The sequence below is a fragment of the Martes martes genome (genome assembly GCF_963455335.1).
Source record: "Martes martes genome assembly, chromosome: 16".
In the NCBI taxonomy this organism is placed as follows: Eukaryota; Metazoa; Chordata; class Mammalia; order Carnivora; family Mustelidae; genus Martes; species Martes martes.
Genome location: NC_137904.1, coordinates 44047232 through 44073843, shown reverse-complemented (window position 1 = coordinate 44073843; position 26612 = coordinate 44047232). Strand labels below are relative to the sequence as shown.

At 41.3% G+C, this 26612-nt stretch overlaps 2 protein-coding genes across 2 annotated transcripts; both read left to right on the top strand.

The window, feature by feature from the left end:
- Positions 1 to 3599: 3599 nt before the first annotated feature.
- Positions 3600 to 10148, top strand: KRT40 (keratin 40). Its single transcript, XM_080826319.1, has 7 exons — positions 3600 to 4098; positions 5083 to 5165; positions 5428 to 5584; positions 6963 to 7124; positions 7196 to 7321; positions 8636 to 8856; positions 9382 to 10148. The coding sequence occupies exons 1-7, from the start codon at positions 3655 to 3657 to the stop codon at positions 9479 to 9481; spliced, it is 1293 nt and encodes a 430-aa protein (XP_080682445.1). The 5' UTR covers positions 3600 to 3654; the 3' UTR covers positions 9482 to 10148.
- A 5847-nt stretch (positions 10149 to 15995) lies between these two features.
- Positions 15996 to 24646, top strand: KRT39 (keratin 39). The gene is made up of 8 exons (XM_080826290.1): positions 15996 to 16530; positions 17827 to 17909; positions 18533 to 18689; positions 19334 to 19495; positions 19605 to 19730; positions 21228 to 21448; positions 23014 to 23275; positions 24007 to 24646. The coding sequence occupies exons 1-7, from the start codon at positions 16078 to 16080 to the stop codon at positions 23264 to 23266; spliced, it is 1455 nt and encodes a 484-aa protein (XP_080682416.1). The 5' UTR covers positions 15996 to 16077; the 3' UTR covers positions 23267 to 23275; positions 24007 to 24646.
- Positions 24647 to 26612: the final 1966 nt, after the last annotated feature.

The following is a 26612-nucleotide window of genomic DNA, read 5'->3' as shown; positions in this document are numbered from 1 at the left end:
AGGTCATTTGCCAAGCCAGGAAGTTGGGATGTTATAGGTGAAAAGTGGCAAAAAATGGATTTGCATTTTATTAAAGTGAGTCCAGCCCTGGTAGGTGATTTTCTGAGGTAAGGGCACATTACAAGAAGAAAAAATGATGTCATGTTATCATGACCTTTAACAGCATCTCTTTATTTTCTCTATTCCCAATGTCCCCTCCTTTTGAGGATGATACGCTGTAAAAAGGAATTCTGGGCAATTTCAATATTCTTTTTGTTGCTGTTTTGTTTTTGTTTTTAAGTAGGCTCCACACCCAGCATGGAGCCCAGCATGGACCTTGAACTCACAACCTTGAGATCAAGACCTGGGATTAGATCAAGGGTCAGACACTTAACCAATTGGGCCACCCAGGCACCCCAGCAATTTCAATATTCTAAGATGGGAACTAAAGCTATAGATTGTCATACAACACTAACTAATTAATCAAGCCCAAAATAAAATAGTCCTGTGTGCTGGTGCTCTCACTACTTTTCTCTCTCTCTGTCCTCTCTCTCTTTCCATATATCAACATTTTACAAATAGAAATTAGCTCAAGATTAAAGGAATACAAGCAGGGGGAGTGGGAGAGGGAGAAGCAGGCTTCCCGCTGAGTAGGGAGCCAGATATGGGGCTCGATCCCAGGACTCTGGACTACGGCCCGACCCGAGCCGAAGGCAGAGGCCCAACCCACTGGGCCACCCAGGCGCCCCTTACTGGCAGTTACTTTAAAATAATGACACATTGCTGCATTTTCATTAACTGGAATCTATGACAGACAACAAAGACATGGATTCTCTTTAAAGAAATCCTTCCTTTGATTCATTAGGTTACTGTGGAAATAAGAATTTTCCTTCAGAGATTTGTAATTTCTGATTTTCAAGTATGTTTTTGAGTCCTTGAACTCATATCCTCTGCAAAACAACATCAATATACCGTCAGCACTCCAAGAACATGAAATGGGCAGGAGACATAAACAGACATTTCTCCAAAGAAGACATACAAGTGGCCAACAGACACATGAAAAAAAGTTCAACATCACTTGCCTCGGGGAAATACAAATCAAAACCACAATGAGGTAACACCTCACACCAGTCAAAAGCACTAAAACTAACAATTCAGAAAACAGATTTGGTGAGGATGCAGAGAAAGGGGAATGCTCTTACACTGTTGGTGGAAACGCAAACTGGTGCAGCCACTCTGGAAAACAGCATGGAGTTTCCTCAAAAAGTTAAAAATAGAGCTACCCTACAACCCAGCAAGTGCACTACTAGGTATTTATCCAAAGGATACAAAAACAGTGATTCGAAGGAGCACATGTACCCCAATGTTTATATCAGCACTATCCACAATAGCTAAAATATGGAAAGAGCCCAAATGTCCATCAACTGATGAATGGATAAAGAAGATGTGGTGTATAAATATATAATGGAATATTACTTAGCCATCAAAAACAATGAAATCTTGATGTTTGCAGTGATGTGAATGGAACTACAGTGTATTATGCTAAGCGAAGTAATTCAGTCAGAGAAAGACAAACACCATATGATTTCATTCATATGTGGAATTTAAGAAACAAAACAGATGAACATAGGAGAACAGAAGGAAAAATAAAATAAGATAGAGACAGAAAGGGAGGCAAATCATAGGTAACAAACTGAGGGTTGCCACAGGGGAGGAGGGTGAGGGATGGTGTGAAAGAGGAGGGCATTAAGGAGGGCATGTGATGTAATGAGCACTGGGTGTTATATGCAACTGATGAATCACTAAACGCTACCCCTGAAACTAACACCACACTATGTGTGAACGAACTTGAATTTAAACAAAATGATGAAAGAATTAAAAAGAGCATTTAGCATTGTTGAAATGCAAAGAGAATCACTAAAATCAAACCCAACTCCACTCAATGAATAATAAAACCTAAGAATCCACAACGATACCACCCTGAAAGTGCCCAATCCTATCTGATCTTGGAAGCTAAAGCAGAGTCAGTCCTGGTTAGTACTTGGATGGGAGAGTAATAAATCCTAAGAGGCTATTTACATCATCTATTTAAAATCTCTTGGTTTGTTTTTGGTTTTGGTTTTTCCATTATCAGCTACCTAGGTAAGAGTGTTCAGAGTTAGAAAAAAAAAAACTAAATTTTTCTGGGTCATGAAAATTTTAACTTGTAAGAATAGTGGGTTTTTTTCCAAATTTTAAAGATTCTGGAGGCAATCTGCTCTCCCACCCTTTGAAAATGAAATAAATACCACCATCACTCCAAGCAAAGTAAAAGAGATTATTCTACATACTGAAGAGGAAATTCAAAACATAATCTAAAAAAGTTTTATCTCAAATCCCTATCCATTTGGTACTGCACCAGGGATTTCAACCAATGGAACTGCTGGTCTGGAACTCACATTATACCATTTTATTCCCCAGTCCCATTATTTCAAATTTTTGTGAACTTGTGGCCTTAAAAAAGAAGTAAATAAGAGAAAACAGAGTCTATCTCAGGAAAGAAGCCTTCTGTAGCTTCTTAGCCCCTATTCTGAAGTGTAACCCATGAGGGTTTAGTTTCCCAGAAGACTAAAAGATTGTAACTTACAAATCGTATTTCATCAGGGTGCTTGGGTGGCTCAGTGGGTTAAGCGTCTGCCTTCAGCTCAGGTTATGATCCCAGGTTCCTGGCATTGAGCCCTGCATTGGGCTCCCTGCTCAGCAGGGAGCCTGCTTCTCCCTCTCCCTCTTCCTTCCTCCCTGCTTGTGCTCTCTCTCTCTCTCTCTGTGACTCAAATAAATAAACAAAATCTTAAAAAAAAAAAGAAATAGTATTTCACTCTTATTATTAATACAGATGAAAAATAGTATCCTAGTCTAAAAATGAGGCATAAGAATGCGGAAAAAACAAGTTTTAGGAAATCAAAAATCACCACTCCAGATCTTGACAACCAATTTGTATTTTGGCGTGGAGGACACAGATTATGCCCATCAGTTATGTAAACTGACTTTTCAATTTGCACACAGGTAGACATGGTTCATACACACACACACATGCACACACACACACACACTTTAAGCCCAGTTCACATCTCACTCCTCTACCATGTGAGCACAGCAAGACCAAAAAAGCATTGCAAAGATTGCTAACTACATAGAACATTTTATGATGGTGGCACAAACAAATAAATGGCATTTAATGATAAGTAATATGAATTTTAAAAGGATACATAAACAATTTCCAATAGACGAGCAAAATCTGTGGGAATATTATTTTCGTTATTTGTAATCAATTGTATCTGTAATTACTGAGTGGCCAAATTTTTTCTGCCTTTCCATATTCTACCAAAAATACAATGCTTCCTATGAAGATTTTCTGAACCAAGCATTTAATCCTACTGGCACATGGAAATAGTGTCCTCACTTGGTAACCTGAAGTTATGCCTCTTTTATGAGGCATAAAACTCTTCTCAGCAAACAAACAACACTAATGAATGTTCATATGAAAACTGGCACCAACAATGATAAACAGAACATCTGGTACATTCTGTAAATACTCATTTTGCAGGCTGTATAAAAGTCTCAGGAGGCAAAGAGACCTTGGGAGTCAGTCAGTTGGAGTTTCGCAACTAGTCTTTGTTCTTCACGTCTAACAGGATGACTTCTGACTGTTCCCCCACGTGCTGCTCTTCTGAATCCTGTGCCAGGGCTTCTGACTGTGCATTTGCTTCAACCTGTTCCATGGAAACCACTTGCCTCCCCAGCACCCCTGCTACATCCAGATGCCAGACTCCCAGCTTCCTATCCAGGTCTCGCTTGCCGACTGGTTGCCTCATACCATGCTACTTGGCTGGGACTTGTAATCCGTGCTTGGTGGGGAACTGTGCTTGGTGCGAGGATGGAGTGTTCAACAGCAACGAGAAGGAGACAATGCAGTTCCTCAATGACAGACTCGCCAACTATCTGGAGAAGGTGCGTGGCCTGGAGGAGATGAATGCGGAGCTGGAATGCAGGATCCGAGAGCAATGTGAAGAGGACCTCCCACTGGTGTGCCCTGATTATCAATGTTACTTCGACACCATTGAAGAGCTCCAGCAAAAGGTCTGGTGTCTCTCATTGCCCTAATCTGTGATTTGCTTTATCTTTATACTAAAAAGAAAGAAAAAGAAAGAAAGAAAGAAAGAAAGAAAGAAAGAAAGAAAGAAAGAGGAAGAAAAAAGAAAAGAAAAGAAAAAGAAAAAGAAAAAGAAGTCTGCTCTATGGAAGTCCCCCCCAGGGAAAGGGGTCTTCCAAGAGGTAGTGTGACGTAGAGGAAAAGGTGGTGCTGAGCGTCAGCAAGCATCAGCATTAGCCATGGAGCTGCCAGTAATCATGAAGCGGCCCAAATAAACTCACTCACATCTAGACTATTTCATCCAGAGAATGAGAATAAAATTGCATTATACCTAACGTTACTTCTGTATGTAACAGTGGACATTTATGCTGCTATCTTTAACATAGATATTGAAATGTCATCTTTTTAATCATCTAATATCATCCTTATAACCATTTTATTTTCTTACTGATGAATTTTTTTTTTAAAGATTTTATTTATTTATTTGACAGAGAGAGATCACAAGCAGACAGAGAGGCAGGCAGGGAGAGAGGAGGAAGCAGGCTCCCCGCTGAGCAGAGAGCCCGATGCGGGGCTCGATCCCAGGACCCCGAGATCATGACCTGAGCCGAAAGCAGAGGCTTTAACCCGCTGAGCCACCCAGGCGCCCCCTTACTGATGAATTTTTATCATCATGGATGAGGATACACTCATAATACAAACTACCTAGGGAGAAAAATCCAAGTTCAACTGCCAGGAATATTGCAAAATGTCTTGGATCACTGAAAAATCTTTTTTTTCTGTTTCTTTTATAAATTGGTCCTGCTTTTCTCTTCATTGAAGTGACATGGTTAATAAGAAAAATAGGCCGAAAGCTATTTTATACTTTCTTATAAAGACTTCTAAAAGATAAAGAATGGCATAGTTATTAACTAAATATTTACATTTCTTTCAAAGAGCCCCCTATTACATATAACTAACTTACTCACCAGATCTTGTGCACGAAGGCAGAGAATTCTAGACTTGCTGTACAGCTTGACAACTGCAAACTGGCTGCCGATGACTTTAGATCAAAGTAAGTTAAATTTGAATTTGAAAATAATTTATGGCTGCCCCTCTCTCTCCCCCCCCCCCAGTCTCTCACACATGCACACATCTGCACACACCACCAATATTCTCTATATAAGCTTTATTTTAAGCTAAGAATGCTCGCAAAGCTCACATTTATTATTTGGGGTATGGCTTCCTTGAGTCCTTGTGTCACTCACCAACATGCCCAGCACCGTACACGGTGTCTAGCAAAGTAATCACCGTCTGCATCTCTTTGGCTATGAAAGGTACGAGTCTGAACTGTCTCTTCGCCAGCTGGTAGAGACAGACATTGGCGGCCTGCGTGGGATCCTGGGTGAGCTGACTCTGTGCAAAGCTGACCTGGAGGCTCATGTGGAGTCTCTGAAGGATGATCTCCTTTGCCTTAAGAAAAACCACGAAGAGGTGAGGAAAGTGGTAAAATTGCTGAACGAATGTAGGAGTGACAAAATCAAACTGATGGATTTCATGTTGTGTATATAAATCTAACTTGGACAGATATTGCTAAAGCTGGAATGAGATTACTCAAGGCACTGTTACAGGATTTTTGTTCCCTTAGTGCCCACAGTTCTTGGTCACACAGCTTCAAAGAATGAAGAAGTAGACCAGATAAAGAGTGGTGGCAGCAAAGCAAAATTTATTGAGTGATAGTATAAAGCTCCTAGAGAGGGAGGGGAACCGAGAGAGTTGCCGTTTTCGCATTCCAGTTTAGCAGTTTTTAGAAGATCTTTCCAGGAACTATCTTGAGCATCCTGAGTGTGGGCTGCCTGTGGCTTGGCTGCTGAGGTATGCCAATCAAGGCTTTGATGAGGCACCTGTCTACCTATTGGGTTATTGTTCATGTGTTGCTAGTCTTTGGGGCTGACATCTAGAGACTAACTGCCTCAATTTGAGATAGTGACCAATGTTTTATGGGTAATTGTTTGTTTCAGGATGTTTGGCAAAAGTCACTTCTGCAGAGGCTGCCAGGGGAGGCTATTATGGTCTTGTCTTTGCTGTAAAACAGGATGCTAGCAGTTTTGTCTTAGCATTCTGACTCCCAGTTTTCTTTTTGGGGACCCTGGCCCTGACGACCCAAGCGTCCAATTAACCTCTAACAGCACTAATGTTGTCCAGGCTGATCACTCCAGCGTATCTCTGGATGTACATATGAAATGGCCCCAGCCAGTAACACATGAAAGAACCACTCTTCACCTGCCATAACTTTTGTGAAGGAGGCAACTCTATAAATGGCTTTCCTTGGAGGCTTTATGCCAGATGTACGTCTAATCCATAAAGTATGAAAATCAGACTGATAAACACAGGGTATGAAGGCCATTTCAGAATGGGGATAACATCTTATGTAATATTTGGGCCAGTATTTTAAAATATTCTGTGTCTATAAACTTTTTAAAATCATAAAATATGAAGTATATGATTATCCCACATTGATGAGGCTACAAAGTGAAAAGCTGAATGATGTAACATCGTATATTTTCCCTTTGAGCATGTGATGATGATAATAGCATTTACTGAGACCTTCCTCTGTGCCAAGGACTTTCATAAGCGCTTTATATGAACATTAACTCGTATCTCACACAATAACTCTCTGGGGAAGGCAAAACTATTATACCCATTCTGCAGATGCAGAAACTGAGCAATGAAAAGAGAGTCAACCTAAGCAATCTGAATCTAAATCCCACATTTTTACTCACTTCTCCAGAAACAGGATGCCCTTGGGATGTCAAAGTGAATTTTCTTCTCCACCCCTCTGTGGCTTTCTTTACTCCATTTCCTCTTTCAGGCAGTCAGCTTGCTCCGGGGACAGCTCGGTGACCGACTCAGTGTGGAGCTGGACTCTGCCCCCACCATCGACCTCAACAGGGTCCTGGATGAGATGCGTTCTCAGTATGAAACAGTGCTGGCCAACAACCACAGAGACGTGGAAGAATGGTTCGCTGTTCAGGTCAGCATCTGGAGCAAGAAAATGACAGGCTTTGTCCTTCTTTGCATCCTCTAATCATACCTGTGTTTCAGACCGAGGAGCTGAACCAGCAGCAGGTGTGCAGCGCGGAGCAGCTGCAGGACTGCCAGGCAGAGATCCTGGAACTGAAACGCACAGCCAATGCTCTGGAAATCGAGCTCCAAGCGCAGCAAAGCCTGGTATGGGAGGGAAAGACAGCTCTGTTTTTCTCACTAAAGAATCAGGCCCTGAGATGCTGTCCCCTCTTCCGTAACCCCAAGGAGAGACCCACAGTTCACAGGGCAGAAAGTCTGAATTTCTAATTTGCAACAGTTGTATTCCCTTGCTTTTCCCAAATACTGCCACTTACCTAGCTAGAAGCAGAGGTGATGGGTCAACAGCTTTGTACTGTCCCAGCAGGATGCCCTGACCTTCCCTCCTGGCCTTGAGCACCAGCACCTTCCAGAGACAGAAAGAGAGAGCGCACAGGAGGGCGGGAGCAGAATGAGAGTGGAATCTCTGAGCCAAAGGCATTCAAGTATTCTAGTGGCTTTTAACTCTGTTTTGATTTGGGCCACATTCCCAAGCTCATCATCATATAAAAGAATGGTATTCACACTTCACATTCTACCACTACCCTAAACTTCCCCAGGATCCACACCTCAACCAGACGCTTCACTGCACCCCACACCACCAAGCAACCAGAATACCATCCACTGGGGGCCCCTGGCTGGCTCAGTCAGAGGAGTGCGACTCTTGCTCTCAGGGTCGTGAGTTCAAGCCCTACACTGGGCATAAAGATTATTTAAAATAAATAAACAATTTAAGAAAAAAAGAATACCATGCTTTGAAGACCACACTAGCCGTTTCCAGTGGAACACCACTGTCTGTGCCACGTTACGGCCTAGAGAGACTATCTTGGTGAATAATAGCTGCACATCCATCCTCTGAGAGCCTTAAAAGCCTCACAGTAGCCTTACGGGGTAAACCCCTTTACTAACCCCACTATATAGATGAGGAAGACTGAGATTCAGATTACATAGCAAGGGCCGTGCAGTTTTTTAAGAGGCAAAAGTGGAAGCTGGATCCAGCTGGTTCAATCCCAGAGCCTCTTCTCTGAACCAGTCTATAGGGCTCCTCCCCGCCTCAAGCCCACACTCAGTTTCTCCTCTCAAATGCTGTTGACCCTCCTGAAGCTACATCAGTATGTTGCAGGTTGCAGTGAGCACAGTGGTGGTAGGAATAACTAACCCTTACACAGCTTTTAAAATTTTTTCCAGGCACTGTTCAAAGTGCCTTACACACATTAATCCATTTAATCCTCACAACCGTCCTATGAGTTAAGTACTTTGCCTTGCCCATTTTTTATAGAATAAAACAGAGGCTCAGAGAAGCTAAGTCATTTTCTCAAAGTCACACAGCTGTACTAGGGTAGAGCAAGGATTTGAAAGCAGCATTCTGGCCCCAGGACTATGCTAAACAGCCCTCCTGAATACACTCTTTTCCTTCTGCAGACAGAATCTCTGGAATGCACTGTGGCAGAGACGGAGGCCCAGTACAGCACCCAGCTGGCCCAGATACAGTGCCTGATTGATAATGTGGAGAACCAGCTGGCCGAGATCAGGTGTGACCTGGAGCGGCAGAACCAGGAGTACGAGGTGCTCCTGGACACAAAGGCCCGGCTGGAGTGCGAGATCAACACGTACCGTGGTCTCCTTGAGAGTGAGGACAGCAGGCAAGTTCCACACGATTATTCTCCCAATCCCCCAAGTCACACAGAGGCTCACGCAGGAGAATCCTGCTTCCTCAAGATCCGCCCAAGACGAAACCTCCCTAACGCATTAAAGAATCCCCTTACAAGGGTAAAATACAAACAAACAAAAAAAATAGCTCAGGCTAATCACATGACAGTAGAAGTGTTCAAAAGTATTCAGAAGTTCTAAAGCGGAATGAGTATCATATATAAGATTCCATGCTGGCGGTCTCCCTTTGTTCCTGTCTGGCACCAAAGGGAAATCAGGAACATGCACAAGACAACATGTGCAAGTGAAGTAAATACGTAAAACTGTGTTCAGCTGGTATAGCTGCAGTGCGTGTGGAACCGCAATGCTGGGTCCAGGCCTGGCATAGGCTTAAGTCAAATGTTACTCGGCAAAGAGTGTTCAGAACATCATTTGCAGGGCAGATTTTGACATGATCTTTCCTGAGTTGAAATTCTATCCAGCTTTCCCTTGTTAAGCTTGGTTCAAAATCTCCACAGGCTCCCCTGTAACCCGTGTTCTGCCATAAGCGCATCAAGCAACACCTGTGAGCCTTGCGCGGCGTATGTGATTTGCACAGTCGAAAACTGCTGTACGTGAGCGCTGAACCCCCGGTGTGTTGGATGGAGGAATCAAAGTCGGCGGGGTCCTGGAAAGCAGATGGGGGCACAGACAGCCGAACCTGAAAGTCAAGAAGGCATTTCTACCCTAAACTTGTCCTCTAACCATCCTCACTATATTTCTGCTTTATCATTTCCTCTCCCACCTGCTTGTGATATTCGAGCAGTCTATAAAACTTTCTTGCTAATCTCCAAATAATATGTGTTTCATTCCTTTAACATGGCAAACACAGCTTTGTGGCTTATAACCGTGGATATAATAACCATGTGATGCCAGGGTGATTGCCTATGCCTGGCTTAATGCAAAAATCAAAGTGGAACTGAAGTAGGAAACTATCCTTTTCCACATGGACATGTATAGAAGGAGTTCACCTGGGTTGTCAAACACTGAAATGGCCATTTTATTTTTGGATAAAACACTAAGACCTTCCTCAGTAAAATCTCGTAGAGTCCTAATTTTTAGTTAAGAATATAACATCCTTGGGGCGCCTGGGTGGCTCAGTGAGTTACGCCTCTGCCTTCAGCTCAGGTCATGATCTCAGGGTCCTGGGATCGAGCCCCGCATCAGGCTCTCTGCTCAGCAGGGAGCCTGCTTACCCACCTCTCTCTCTCTGCCTGCCTCTCTGCCTACATGATCTCTCTCTGTCAAATAAATAAATAAAATCTTAAAAAAAAAAAGAATATAATGTCCTTGTAGCTTTAACAATGCACTAAACAAGATGCCAGTAATTTTAGCACTTAGTGTTGCATAAAAATTTTAATCTAAAATATAATGCATCTCTCATCTGTAAGAACCAGCAAAAAGCCTTGCATTCTAGTGTCTGTGTATAGCCAACCATGAGAATTCTCATGGAAAACAATGGCTTCAAAATTTACCTGCTCTAAATGCAAGAAGCGTTCATGACTCAAGGACTCGGGCTTCTCATAGTATGTGTTTGGTATTTACAACTCATGGATTCCTTGCTAGGCCTACCGAGGTGATATTTCCTCCCTGTATCTCAACTACTGATCTCAGTCTGGACCTAAAGCGTAACCTTCCTCTCTCCTGCACAGCCTCTTTCCCAGAAAGCTCCAGCCAGGACAACACTGACAAAGGAACTCCTTTCTATTACTCTCAGACTCACTCTTCCAGCATCTGGAATGTGCTGGCTCCCCAGTTCCTGGGGCAGGGAAAGAGACTGTCTGAGGGTCTTGAGCTGGAGATTAAAGACCTGGTTACTCCTAACTGCAAGGGGACAAGAAAGAGTCATCTTCCCATGTGCCCCAAAAGAGAGGAGAACCAAATATGGGTGAGTGCTGAATTCTCTCCCAGAGCAGCCTTGAAACACCTAGATGAAGAAAGGTGGAGGAAACCTCAACAATAAATCTGCTCTGGGGAAACAAAGCAAGGAGAGCTTGGAGAATGGCAAGGGATACAGTTTGGCTAGAGTGTAAGCAGTGGGTACAGGAGCCAAGGGATATGAGGTAGAGTCAGCTGGGTCAAGACTGTGGGGGGTCTTAATTGCCTGGCAATCAAGAATTTGTACATTGCTTTGTAGGCAGCACTGAATGTTTCTGCACTGGAAAATGGTGCTATTAAGGCAGATAAAGAAGCTCTTCAAGATAGACTATGTCATAGAATACTCACAGGTTAGCCAGATTGCCAAAAGTTAACAAATGAGCTGGTGGTAGCAAATGAAAGTAACAGACACCCAATGTTGTCTCAAAAAAAAAAAAAATGGTAATAAAAGAAGGAAGAAGGGGCACCTGCGTGGCTCAGTCGGTAACCGTCTGCCTTAAGCTCAGGTCATGATTGTAGGATGCTGGGATTGAGCCCCACAGCCGGCTCCTTGCTCATCAGGGAGCCTGCTTCTCCCTCTCCCTCTGCCTCCTGCTCCCTTGTTTGTGCTCACTCTCTGTCTTTCTCGCTGTCAAATAAATAAAATCTTTAAAAAAAAAAAAATGGAAGGAAGGAAGAAGCTACCTTCATGGCTGAAGTGCTATATACTTATGAGTAAGACATTTTGGATCAAATACGCTTACACGGAAAGGGAAATTGATCAAGCAGTACAGAAGATGTCCAAGATGAAAGAAAGGAGGATTATAATTGATGAAATGTGATACTGAAGGAATCAGAGAGGAGTCAGCTCCAGAACACAAATAAAGCAGTCAGCCATGGAAGGAAGGAAAACTTCTACCTGAGACACTCAAGAGAAGTGAGAAGATGGAGAAAAGGGTATGAAAACAAAAATACAAAATAATTGTCAAACTCTGATTCTGAAAGTGATACACCCAAGTAGTTGTAGAATGTGTAGAAAAAGATAAAGAAGAAAATAACATTAATCAAAGTTATAAAACTCAAAGTCCTTTTTATGTGTTTTTAAAATGATTATGATTTCAAATGCTGTTATTTTTGGAGTCAGATTTATCCATTTTTTTGTGGTTTCTTGATTTTGAGTCATTGTCAGTCTTAATTTATGATTAATTTATAAAAGACGTTTATAAATAAATACACAAATAAAAATAAGATTTTGAGTCACTGTCACTCTTAATTTATGATTAATTTATAAAAGAAATTTATAAATAAAATTAAAAATTTAGACACTCTTAATTTATAAAAGAATTCTCTTATGCTTTCTCTTAGCACATCTATGACTTCCATTTTTCACAAGTGAATCTATGATCCACTTATAATTCAAGTATATGAATAATGAGCATTACCAGAGCGACTCAGCTGTATCAAATCTTAACTTTCTGTATTAATCACAGTTTACTGGGATCTAATTTTCATACAATAAAATGCATCAATGGAAAGTATGCAGTTCCGCGAAATTTGAAAACATACATTGTCATGTAATCATCCAGATCAAGATACAGACTAGCATAGCAAGATGTAAAATACCAACCTTGAGAGTGTCTTCATGCTCCTTCCCAGTCAGCTCACCTCCCTCACGAGAAGACAATCACTACTCTGATATCTAAGGCTACAGATGAGTTTTACCTGTTCTTGAAGTTAATATAAATGTAATCATATTGTTTGTACCCTTTTGTGCCTGACTTCCTCAGGCTGACATAATGTATGAAGTTCTTCTGTGTTACTGTGAATACCAATAGTTCATTCTTTTTTGTTACTGAGTATCAATCTATTCTATGAACATACCATAGTGTGTGGATCCATTGTCCTCCTTGTGAGCAATTGGGTTGTTTCCAGTTTGGGTCCTATTGAGAATAAAAATGCTACAAGCATTTTTATACAAGTCTTTTTGTGTATATACATGCACTTACTTCTCTTGGGCACAGAACTAGTCATGAATCTGCTGGGTGAAAGGGAAGTTCCTTTATAAAATAGTGAATCCTTTCACCCAGCAAGTGGCCTGCCCTTTTGCTTTCTTAGTGGTATATTTTAATCAACAAAAGATTTTAACTGGAATGAAGTGTTATGTTCCTTAGTGTTCTCCGTGTGCTAGAAATCTTTGCTCACCACAAGATTATGAAGATACTCTTCCATGTTGCCTTCTAAAAACTCCATACATACAATCTTCACATTTAAGTGTTAAATCCATCTTGAATTAATTTTTATAATTAATTTAAATTATTAAATTAATTTATTATTTATTGTTTATTATATTAATATTTATTATAAATATTAAGTAATAAAAATCTAAATTAATATGAATATTAATTTATATTAATATTTATTATTAAATAAATTTTGTGAGGTAGAGCTCAAGATATAGTAATTTCTTTTATACAATTACCTGATTGGCAACATTTATTGAAAAGGCTATCCTTTTCTTATTGACCTACTTGGGAAACTTTGTCAAAAATCAACTGACCACATGTATGTGAGTCTATTCCTAGAATCCGTACTCTTTTTCACTATTTGCCAACCCTCATGCCAATATCACACTATCCAACTATTGTAGCAGTATAGTAACTTGTACGAATTTATACTCTCACCAGCAATAAATGAAAGGCTGTATACAGCACATTTGTTATCAAACTGTGATTTTTTCCAATCTGATAGGTGAAAAGATAAAATGATTTCTCAGTGTACTTTAAGTTTACATTTCCTTTTTTATTAGTGACATGAAGCATTTGTTCTAAGGCACTTTTTAAATTGAATGCCTTTTGTATTTTCTTTCCGGTCATTATCTACAATGTTATTGTAAATATGCTTTCCCAGTTGGTCATCTGTCTTCTGATTTTAGAGGTTGTGTTTTTACCAATGTACAAGTTATTTGGTGTAGTCAGTTTATAAGTTTTTATGGTTTCTTTATTTTGGTCATTATTAAAAAGGTCTTCTGACTTCAAATTTATAAAAGAACTCTCATATTTATTAGCACAATTATGATTTCATTTTTTCACATTTGAATCTTTGATCAATTTGTAATTTGTTAGGCTCCTGGGTGGCTCAGTCAGTTAAGCATCTGCCTTTGGCTCAGGTCATGATCCCAAGGGTCTGGGATCAAGTTCTGCATCAGGCTCCCTGTTCAGTGGGGAGTCTGCTTCTCCCTCTGTCCCTCCCCCTGGTTGTGTTCTCTCACTCTCTCTCTCAAATAAATAAAATATTTTTTTAAAAATTTATAATTTGTCCTACTATAAGGCATGAGGTATGATTCAAACATTTCCTGCCCTACCTTTGATCTCAAGTGATACAGAATTGTCCCCAAATTACATATCATAGTCTATCTTTTCCCCCACTGATTTTAAATGTCACATTTATCATATATTAAATCCCAATCTGTAAGGAGGTCTATTTTTTTTATTTTTTTAAGATTATTTATCACAAGCAGGGGGAGAGGCAGACAGAAGGAGAAGCAGGCTCTTCTCCCCACTGAGCAGGGAGCCCAATGCAGGACTCATTCCAGGACTCTGGAATCATGACCAGAACCAAAGGCAAATGTTTAACCAACTAGACGCCCAGGTGTCCCAAGGTCTGTTTTAGACTCCTTATTTTATTCTCTTCATTTGTCTGGTTATTCAGGGATGAATACTATAGTATTTTAATTATTGAGGCTTTAAAATAGGAAGGACTAATCTCTTGGTGACTTTTCTTTTTTAGAAGTTTCCCGGCTACTCAAATTTGATTAATTTTTTCTCATAAAACTTCAGAATTATCTTGTCTGATTGAAACAAAATCAATTTTGAGAGGATCTCAATAAATTTATTGGAATCTAAGTTAAATTAATGTAGAGATCACTTATATTTTTATAGTGATGACTACAGTATTTCAGGCCAAGAACATGATAAATCTTCCCATTTATCCTAGTTTTCTGTCCTCCAGTGCATTTCAATATTTTATTCACATAACCTACCTTTCTAACTAAATTTACTCCTGTGTATTTTATATTTGTTGATGCTATAGTAAATTATTGTGCTTTTTCCTTACATTACGTGATGTGCAGAATAATGGGCCCCCAAAGATGTCCTTGTCCTACAATCTTTGAATATGTTAGGCTACATGACAAAGGGGAAGGCCGCTAATCAGCTGACATTAAAATAGGAAGATTATCCTAGATGATATGCATGGGCCCAATATAATCACAAGTTCCTTAAGTGTGGAAGAGGGAAGCAGAAGAGTCAGTGTCAGAGTCATGCCATGTGAAAAAGATCTGCCACCTGCTGGCTTTGAAGATGGAAGGGGCCACAAGCTGAGGAGCATGGGCAGCCTCTAGAAGCTGGAAAAGTCAAGGAAATTATTCTCTCCTAGAGCCTCCATAAAGGATCAGGAACAAATAACTTTCTTCAGAAAATGCTGAGAAAGTATTCCTGAGAAAGAAAACACATGCCTTTCAACTGATCATGTTTAAACAGCAAATGTAAGTCAACACCATGATAAATTTTTAGCTAACAGAATTCCACAAGCAAACACTGAGTGCTAGAAATGTCATAAAATGTCATAAAATTTCCAAGAAATTTCTTGTTAGCAATCAAACCCTACCTGGAAAACTGAAACAGGAATCTAACAATCACCTTTAAAAAGTGTCTTACTTAAAACTAACAATTTAACCCGTACTCACAATGTCTGAACAACGAAAATGGGAAAATCAGTGGGGCAGAACAAAATAAAACACTGATTTCTGAGTTCTCCAATAATATTGGATATTAATAGATTCCCTTTCCCAGAGAAGAAAGGAAACGAAGGATGAACTCATTCCCGATTCAAGCTTAATGCCAGGTGGAGAGGTCAATAAGGATTTAATGAACTTAATATACTCACACCTACTTAATAATGGATGCTGTTAGAACTGTGACGACAGTTCCTTTTGAAGACTTCATGTGAAGCTCTGGATCCAATGACAAGTAGTAGTTGTGATGGGTCATAACTTAGTAACAGCCTCAATGCACATTTTTATGAGACAAGTAACTCTTCTCAGGCAAGTAAAAAGCAGACTAATGAGATGTTCCTATGGGATTTGATATAAACATTAGAAAGGAAAACATCCTGTCAGCTGTGACCCCACCTAGAGCAAAGGCTATATAAGCACTTCAAAGAGGAAATAGCCGAGAAGCTTGGAAATCAGACACAGTCGAGGTTGCTTGAGCTTTCCATCGGGACCACGGACTAAAATAAACCAAAACTGGGTACACACTATGGAAACCAATGGTTGTACAACAACGATTTCTTGTTCAACGCCACACCAAAACTGCTCTAGGATTACAAATTTTCGGTCCATTTCTTCTAACGCCAGCTGCCAACATGATGGTCTTGAAGCCAACAGCTGCCAACAAGCTGGCCATGTTCCGAGGACTGCCAGACCCACTCCTTGCTTTTATTTCACCCCCATCTGCTTAATAAGCAACTTCAATGCCTGTCCCCTTCTGGTTGACTGTGGCTGGTGTGGTGAAGGCATCAACAGCCATGAGAAAGAGACCATGCAAATCTTGAATGAGCGCCTTGCTAGCTACCTTGAGAAGGTGCGGATCTTGGAACAAGAGAATGCTGAACTGGAGTGCAAAATCCAGGAGGAGTGTAACAAAGAGCTCTGTGTTGCATGTCCTGACTACGCGTCCTACTATGCTACCATAGAGGAGCTCCAGAGGAAGGTAAGATTCTTAGGAATGTGTATAATTGGGTTGTGTCATGACGCTCTCCAAGCAATAGCCATTTGCTAACCCTTAATATTTTTAGTTCATCTTATGTTGGAAAAAATATTTTGTAGAATAAGAGAATCTCTTGAATGGAATTGTCATCTGGAGGCAATATTCAGAGTTTTATATTTGTTCGTCTTCCAGAGATACATTCTGCTGTGTCAGAAGTGTGTCAACATGTGTCAAAATGTGTCAACAACCTATTGCTGTCATTTCTTTAGCAAAAATAAGAAAACAGGGATCTGAGAAAGGGCATTTTGTTTTAATAAGTTCCCAACCATTTAGGAATTGTTTAGGAAATGTTTTATTCATTTTGCTACCATCGCCACTGTTTCCCCCTTTTATGCTCATTTCATTATCTCCAAATTATTTCAGTGGTTTCTTCCAACACCAAGCCTATCTCCTAACCAGAGCAATATGTTGCTGTTACTTCACATGCTAGATTTATTCCATTTTATTTCTTCAACAAGTGTTTACCGAACACCACCAACAACACACCAGACATTACTCCAGGCTCTGGGAAAATATTCGTGTACTAAAAAGTCCTTGCCCTCATGGTGCTTACATTCCAGAGGATGCAAATCGAGGGCAGATTTTATATTTTATTTTATTTTTTTAAAGATTTTATTTATTTATTTATTAGACAGAAATCACAGGTATGCAGAGAGGCAGGCGGGGCGGGGAGCAGGCTCCCCGCTGAGCAGAGAGCCCGATGTGGGGCTCAATCCCAGGACCCTGAGATCATGACCTGAGCTGAAGGCAGAGGCTTTGGCCCACTGAGCCACCCAGGCACCCCAGATTTTATATTTTAATGGTAAAACATATACAGACGTTTTTATTGGTGTGGGATTTGTTGATTTCTTAGGAAAATAACAAAAACTCAGACTTTCCTGGGGTGCCTGGGTGGCTTAGTCTTTAAGTGTCTGCTTTCGGCTCAGGTCCTGATTCCAGCATCCTGGGATCGAGCCCCACATCAGGCTCCCCACTCTGCGGCAAGCCTGCTTCTCCTTCTCCCACTCCCCCTGCTGTGTTCCCTCTCTCTCTGTGTCTCTGTCAAATAAATAAAATCTTAAAAAAAAAAACAAACTCAGACTTTCCAAAGCTTCCCAAACTCGCTAAGCATAGGTATGAAAAGCCTAACTTCCCCCCCACCACCACCTACTGTTAATTGCAATACACACAAGCCACTGGTTTTTAAAGAAGGAGATCCTGGTGTTTGTCTCATTTGTGTGTACAATTTCTTAATTCTAGATCTTGTGCACCAAGGCTGAGAATTCCAGACTGGTCTCACAAATTGACAACACCAAACTGGCTGCTGATGACATGAGAGCCAAGTAAGCCCACCCAGCACTGTCATTCGAGACAGAATTCACCCGCCTCTGACTCTATACACTCCTGAGAAGATTATCCCCAAATCTGCTAAACCTCCTGCTCCACAGCACCAGCCCAGGGAAAACCTTCACATTCGATAAATGGAAACAGTACTTGGAGATTCTAACATATGAACCCATCTGATCACCTGCACAGTAATTCAGGAAAATAGGTTAATAAATAGTTGCCTTGTTTAAGTCGAGAAAACTGTGGTTTGAGGGGGGGGGGGTCTATCACATCCAAAGACATGCAGCTAAGACAAGACACAGCTAAAACGTGCCTCCAAGTTTTCTAACTCCTCATCCACTGCTCTTTCTCCGTCGACTGCATTGCCTCTTGGAGCAGGAGAAGGAGGATAAATTTCCTTATCTCAAAGAACAGCAATATGGCCTCATCCCAGCAAACTGATTAAGGAATAATAATTACGTGGTGATGTTTATCAAGTGGTCTCACCTCTAACCAGAATAAAACTGACACAGAAATATACCAAATGAAAGGCCCAAAGGAAAATGCGGAAGAGTTCTGCTTGGCTTGATTTACACTACATGCATTTTAATGCCTTTCTTTTTGTGTCTCATTTTTAAAGGTATGAAGCTGAGATGTCCATACGCCAGCTGGTGGAGGCAGACGCCAAAGGCCTACAGCAGATCCTCAACGCACTGACCCTGGCCCAGGCTGACCTGGAGGCGCAAGTCCAGTCTCTGAAGGAGGAGCTCCTCTGCCTCAAAAACAACCATGGAGAGGTGAGAGAAAAACCAAGAGAGTCATTACAAGCTAAGCCTCTAAAAATAGCAGCAATTCCTTTGACTTGAACTTGGCAATAGGTGTCTTCGAAAAGTAGATATTACTCTGCTTTTCAGCCCCGACAATATCTACCGCTACTACCATGGGAATCCATCACCTAAAACACAGTATCTGAGGCCTCCATTGCCCTTCCCGCTTTTCTAGGAGAAGGAAGCAACACTTTTCCTGTCCTCACAGCTTTCCTATCTTTTTGTAGGATCCCTACACAGACTTCTGCCACTATTGCTGTAAGTCTGTGTTAGTAAAAGCCCATATTGGCATCATAGAGGCTATGGTCTCTTATTATAAATTCTACCTCTCTGCTGCTTCACCATTACCCATCGCTGGAAATGATCTAAATTCTTTAAGACTCTGATCTTGCTGATTGATTCCTTTTAATGTTCTACATATTTGAACACAGAGTCATATCTGAACTAGCCTGAGGTCATTTTATAGCATCTCAATAACACCTATAAGTCATCTATGCCTTTCTTGTGAGCTGTATTTCAGATACAATTAAGCTAAATCATTGTTGTTAGACAAATAAGAACACAAGGGTGTCATCTGTTCACCAAGTGACCTCCTATTCTTTTTCTTTCCATAGGAAATCAATTCCTTACAGAGCCAGCTTGGGGACAGACTCAACATTGAAGTGACCGCTGCTCCTTCTGTTGATCTAAACCAGGTTCTACAAGAAATGAGATGTCAGTATGAGTCCATCATGGAGACAAACCGCATAGAAGTGGAACAATGGTTCAACACGCAGGTGGGGGAGGGTAGAAAAGTCAAAACCAAAAAGTTGACATTGCATTTCCAGGTGCCCATTAATCAAAGTCACGTTTTCCTTCATAATAGTCATGGTCTTTGTGTTTCAGATGGAGGGGCTGAACCAGCAGGTGATGACCAGCTCTGAACAGCAGCAGTACTGCCTGAAGGAGGTCACTGGACTGAGACGCACTGTGAATGCTCTGGAGATTGAACTGCAGGCCCAGCACCGAATGGTACCCAGCTAGCTGACCAAGCCTAACACGGCAGGGATGGCAATAGCCCCGGACCACCTGCATGTTGCAATGTTTCCCAAATTGTGTCCCTCAGAAGTTCCTCTGTTTGCTAAAGGGCCTATGGCCAAAAAAGGGCCTGTGGTCAAATAAGCCTGGGAAATGCTGTAGTAAACACAGGTTCAACAGGTACCTTCCTACAGGCCTTTAATAAGCTAATATGCTCTATGGCTCTCCCAGAAGGAGATATATGGTATTCAGCTTTCCAAACTTAATTGGCTCTGGACCCCCTTTTTTAAGACCCTCTCATGGCAATAATGATCTATGGAATACACTTTGGGAAACATTAAGAGGGCATTTTATTACATGCAAAACATTTTTACAAACTATCAAATTTATAAAATAATCTTATAAAGGAGGTAGCATAATTATTGAGCCAATTTTACAGTTGAGGCTCAGGGAGCTAAAGTGATTTTCCCACGCCAAATCCCAGGTGAGTTCCATCTTGCCTATTTTATAGAGATGGAGACACTGAGATCCTGAGGCATTAAGTAACTTGTTAAAGGTCACAAAAGAAATGAGTCTGAGCCGGAATTCAGGTTCCAAAGCCGGAACCACTTCTGCTTCGTTGTACTGCCTCTCTGAAGTAAGCAGTTATTTATTTATTTATTTATTTATTTATTTACTTGACAGAGAGAGAGAGATTACAAGTAGGCAGGGAGAGAGAGAGAGGGAAGCAGGCTTCCCGCTGAGCAGAGAGCCTGATGCAGGACTTGATCCCAGGACCCTGAGATCATGACCTGAGCCAAAAGCAGAGGCTTAACCCACTGAGCCACCCAGGTGCCCCATAAGGAGTTATTTAAATGGCTCTGATATGAAGGGTGCCTGGAAGAGCCTGCCCCAAGGCTGGTTTTGTCACCAGCTAATCATGTGACCATGGGCAACTCACTTTAACCCCTTGAACCTCAGTTTTCTCCTCTCTAAAAATTGGGAAAGCCATGCAAATGATAGGTTATTCAAACCTGAAATTGCATTGTCCGTAGACTTACAGAATGATGGAGCAGGAAAGAACTTTAATCATCAAAGTTTCAACTCTCATGTTTTAGATATGCTGCATTAGATGCTGCTAACTTCTTTAAGGTATAAATATTCATAGAATGAGGTGCCATCGTAACAGGTTCTTATAGCCCAGGTGTAAAATAAGTTGGAATATTTTTTTGTCTCACAGGTAGGAGAGTGTGGTAGGATATTATCAGGTGATTAAGAAAGAAGTAAATACTTAAAAGAGGGCAAAAATAAGTTAAGAGTATAAAGGTAAGTGAGCTTTAGCATGGTCTATAATTTTGGTTTTGGATTTATTTGGTTAGGAAGTAATAAGAGGGCTTGGAGATTCATTAAAACCTGTCCCAAAGAAACCATTGTTTAAAATGATGCAGTTTACAAGTGACCTAGGCTCCAACGAGTCATCGTTACAAATCCTACTTTCCTCCTCCATGGTAGAGAGATTCCCAGGAATGCATCCTGGTGGAGACGGAGGCCCGATATACAGCCTTACTGGCCCAGATCCAGTGTCTGATCGATAATGTGGAGGCTCAGCTGGCAGACATCCGGTGTGCCCTGGAGAGACAGAACCAAGAATACGAGATTCTGCTGGATGTCAAGTCCCGGCTGGAGTGTGAGATTGCCAGATACCGCAGCCTTCTGGAGAGTTCAGATGTCGAGTAAGTAAAATAAAAACAGTTCCTACAAGAAAATATGCTCACCTACATGTGTTACTGCCACGGGTAACGAGGGGCGTGAGCTTGGATCTTCTTGCCAGTGATGGGAACCTGCGATACATGGTCGCATGCTGTGCTGTTCGGAGACCTACAGTTGTAACCTGGTCCAAACTTGAAGCCTTAGCTGAGCCGTTCTGAAGAGCCAGTGTGCCAGGTTAATTGCTTATATGTTGAATTTTTTAATTTTTTTTATTTATTTATTTGACAGAGAGAGAGATCACAAGTAGGCAGAGGCAGGCAGAGAGAGTGAGAGGGAAGCAGGCTCCCCGCCGAGCAGAGAGCCCGATGCAGGACTCGATCCCAGGACCCTGAGATCTCGACCTGAGCTGAAGGCAGCGGCTTAAACCACCAAGCCACCCAGGCGCCCCATATGTTGAATTTTTTTAAGTACAAGGGAAAAAATGGTTTTCCCAAATATTCAAATATTCCTGGCCACTTATAGATTTTTCCCCCACTGAAATGAACTTTCATGAGATTGAATAGGATGACCCTGTTCCATTTGGCGGAACATTCTGCTCAGGCTGAAATGCCCATCCCTGTCCAGCCACTCGTCCTTGATGCCAACAGCAGCATGTAGATATGTATTTTAGCATCTTTTTTTTAAAGTAGAAATTGTAAGGTTTTTCAATAAGAAGCCAACCAACTCGTAAGGAACTGACCTAGATAGAGCCCAAGCTCTTCAGAGGAAGCAGCTCCTTCCAAACGAACGCCCCAGGTGCGGACTCTGTTACAATTGTTACAGAGACCTTCTTCCCCAAAATAACCACTGAATTCTGTTCACAGCATTCTTTTAACTTGCACATTTTAACTGCCACATTATACTAGCATAAGGTTAACCATAGCTAGTCCCTATGAGGAGCTACAAGGCACCAAAGTGCCTTGAATCATCAAAGAAAGATGATGCTTTCTATAAAGAGCTCTGTTAACTGCTTCCAACTCCAATTCTGTAAAGTTTCATTTAAATACGCCCAAAGGCACTTTGAAGCTTCTCGATAAAGACTGAGGACTCTTCCATAGATGGGGTTCAGGCCACCAGTAGTATTGTGACTTTCTGATAAGAAAAATATCTGACTAACTTCTTGTCCTCAGATAATAAGCCCCTCAGCTTGTCCCGTATCACTACTGACCCTGTAAATTTAGTTCCCATTATACCCAGCCTGGAGATGAAGAATAAAGCTTGGGAGGCTTCACTGACTTATCTGAGGTCACCAGCTGGTAAACGACAGAGCTGGGCTGCACCCTGGTCGTTAACTCCTGGCATGGTGTTCTTCCACAAGGCAGTGGCATTGTGTATAATGGCAGCTTACGTAATCTAACACTTCCAAACCGAGGATGCTGCTTTCCCGTGGATCTGCTTTCATTCTTCTTCTTTCACTAACGATAGGACAAAATGAATGAATAAGCTTTTGGGAGTCCTTGTCTTGAGCGGCCCATGTTGAAAAATTACCCACCGCTCCATCACCGTCGTTACCTTCCCTCAGTCACAGGTAAAATTCTGTTTTTTCTAGGCTTCCCTGTAGCCCATGTGCCACCAAATGTGAGCCTTCCAGTAAGGCCAGTGCCATGGAATGCACAGCCTCAGTTGACAATGCGTCATCCTCAGCTTCCCACTGGACTCACGGGCCCTGCTGTGCCTACAGATGCCTGCCCCGAATACTGGTTAAAATCTGCACCATCACTCAGGAGATTCAGGATGGCAAAATCATTTCTTCTCACGAGCATGTGCAGCCTTGCTTCATCATCAGAACTGTCAGAGTCTAACATCCCAAGGTGATGAAAATGACCCTCATTCATGAAAGAAAGGCCAATACTTGCTCCTACCAGAAAGGCTTAAAAAGTCCCCAGCCCCTTAAGGTACCTAGTTTCTTACTACCACAGTGGGTCTACATTGCTAGATAGAATACCTTGCATTCTGATCCTTCCCTGAGTTGCCACTGTCAACAGGATAACAAATGACATTTCTCAGGAAGCACATCACCCATTTCTCTGAGAGACAGGCACTGATTTATAAGTGCCCAGGAAGGTGCCCTACATTACTTGACTCCACAGGTGATAGGCAGGTTTCTCTCTTGTTTACCCAGATCTTGTTTACGTATATTGCTCACTAGATCCAGTCAGACAAGTTCTAAGATTGGTTTTGGCCATGGTACATGAGGTGAAAAGCTGCGACCTTCCCTCCTAATATCCTTCCTTGGCTGTAGAAAGAGGCCTGTATAGGAATAGCATGAATAGGGGAAAGATCTTTAATGTTGCGTTTCCTTTAGTAGTTGTGAGTCTGACTCCTGTTGAACTGGGCTGTCTGTTAACCACACGCACATACTTTATATTCCCCAAGGCATTTTTGAAGATGTCCGTGTTCTCCAAAACTTTGTAACCATTGGGTTCTCCAAATATTTTCATCAAGAGTCAGGAAGAGTTGTGGGGAGTGAATCTAGAGCATTTTGAAGGAATACCATGGATCCTTTCATTAAATGTTTGCTATTTCTCTTTCCACTCTATAGAGAATGAGAGTTGTTTCTGACTGTTTAACAAGGAACATGGAGCTGGAACTCTCACGCCATAACCCTGTTCCTCCATCTCCCTGGGACTGATGACCATGAAAACATTGCTAGCTTCCTTCTTCAATCTATCCATCACAGAGAAATGGACTTGATCCCACAAACTTTGCAGAAAAGTAATCATTGAGTAATTGCTGCTTCAGAACATGAGACAGTCTCAAGTGAGAAGATACCATGTATGTACCGGCCATTATCAGAGCTTCTTATAGTAGGGTCATAGAGGGTTTCAGTCAATCGCTACAAAGTATTTGACATTTCCAGAAGTTTTCATAAATAATTACAAATCAAATACAGAATGTGGAGTCAAAAGACCTGAAGTCCTAAACTAGTCTCTTGGGACCCTGGGCAAAACCCTTAGCCTTTATCAAATTTAATTTCCTTATTTGTTAAGAGGACCATGGCTACTTGACAGGTTTGCTGTGCGGATCAAATGAAATTGTTTATGTCATGTATTTGGTACACTGAAGAGCATGATGCAAATGTTATTTTTACATAAGCTTTGCCTTTAACTACAGCCCTGGACTTAACCGTGTTATTATCTCATGTCAAAATTCTTTCTCCATAAATGTAGTTATCCACTCATGATTTGGGGAGTTTTAATAGTGCTCAGCTTTAAGGGGTGAAAAAAGAACAGAACAAGATCTTCCTGTCATCAAGCCTGCAATTCTACTCAGTAAAGCGTTTCTGAATCTTCGGGTCTATATCAGATATCAGCTGATAGCGAGTGCCCACAGCAAAAACAGAAGCATCATTTAACTCAGAGCTCAGCAGCCACTTCCTCCATACAAGTAGCAACTTATACTGAGCAAGTGGAATGGAAAACTCTCAGAGTGATCTCCTTCCTATCAATAACTTCTTTCCCATCTGAATGCCCAGATTACCCCTGGTAGCACTTCACAGCATACTATCTCAGACTGAAGGATGGAAATGTGGGAAGAGCAGGGGGTTGCCTCAGAAGCCCTAGGAGAAAGTCTCATCCCAGTCCGTGTGTATGACCTTGAGTAAAAGGGACATAACAATGTAGGTCCTGACACACTGGAGGGATTAAATGGAATAATAACACTAAAAGGGTTGTGTAAGCTGTATAAGGCCAGACAGAAGAGAGGTTTGTCCCCTAATTGGAACCAGGCATGTGTCATTTCACAAACTTCTTCCTTGGTGTCTGGTTCAGTGATGGTCCCCAGTGGACCCCATACGTACTATCAACAGTAACTGAGAAACCAATTGGTGAGAAGCCAGAGTTGCTCAGTCTGTTCTGAGTTTTGATTCCAACAGGATTCAGGGTTTAGGAACCTCAATGGATTCAGGTTAATTTGAAACCAAAAAGACTGTGAATCCCAGTCCTATAAGGCAATTATAATGCCAGGTTCCTTTCTCTGGAAGTCTATAAAGTCCTAGTAAGACATAATCTTAAGAAGGATTGACTCCAAGAGCAAGATGGCCTTTTGATCGGTAGAACCTGTTTCAGAGAGGGAAAGAGTATCAAAACCCATTTGGTGGTCTGCAATTATATTTCTCAACAAAGGAGGTTTAAGGATATATTTTTTTCTAGATTTTGTCTTTCTTCATGTTGACCTCATTAATATATGACAGCTGGTTTAAACACTTCCAAATGCAGGGGTAACCATGCTTCTCTCTTCCCCTTTGTCTCTCAACTATTAACTGCCCCCCAGTGCCTATAGATGGCTCACAACCTCTCCATCCTCCTCCTCTATGATCAAGTCCACCAATTCCTGCTTAGAAGAAGTGGCCTGAAAATTTTTCCTCAAGAGTTCAGTCAGTGATAACCCATTACATTACTTGCCACCAGGATTTCTCTATTTGACTCAGAAACCACTTATATCCAAAATCCCGAGGAACCTATAAAATTTGGATTCTTTGGCCATACTCTAGACATCCTGCATCAGCATCTCCAGGTGTGGGACCTAGGCATCCAAATTTTTAAAAGATTCTCACTTGAAGCCCGCGTGCTGAATTATAAAAGCCACTGCTTGCTAACTGACAAATGCCTTTTTGCTTTAAAGACCTGGATGACCTGCTGTCTTAGGGAATTATCTTTTAAGTTTTGACACTAGCTTGATAGATGACCACGCTTGCAGACAATTCCTCCTCTACATATCCATTGACCTGTTTATGAAGTAGGGTTAGTTAAAAAGCTAGTAAGTAACTCATTTAATAACTAATTCATTTGACCCTTACTACCATGAAGGAGCTACCCCAAATATTTCCATTTAATAGATAGAGGAACTAATGGATGGAGTGTTTCAATGACTATCACACAATATTGTGTGAATACTGAGTATTGTGTGACTATCACCCAGTGTCACAAAATAATAAGACTGAATGTTAAGTACTTTGATTTCCTTAATAGGGTTAAAATAGCGCCAGATACATTCTGTAATCAGTCTCCAAGAAGGGAAAGAATTCACAGTAGCAAGAGATTATTTTTTCAACTCTTCAAAGAACTATATTCTAGCTTACTTGTCTCTGCTTCTAGTGAGAGACCATCCAAGGAGTCTATGGTATTAGCATTAGTCTATAAATCATCT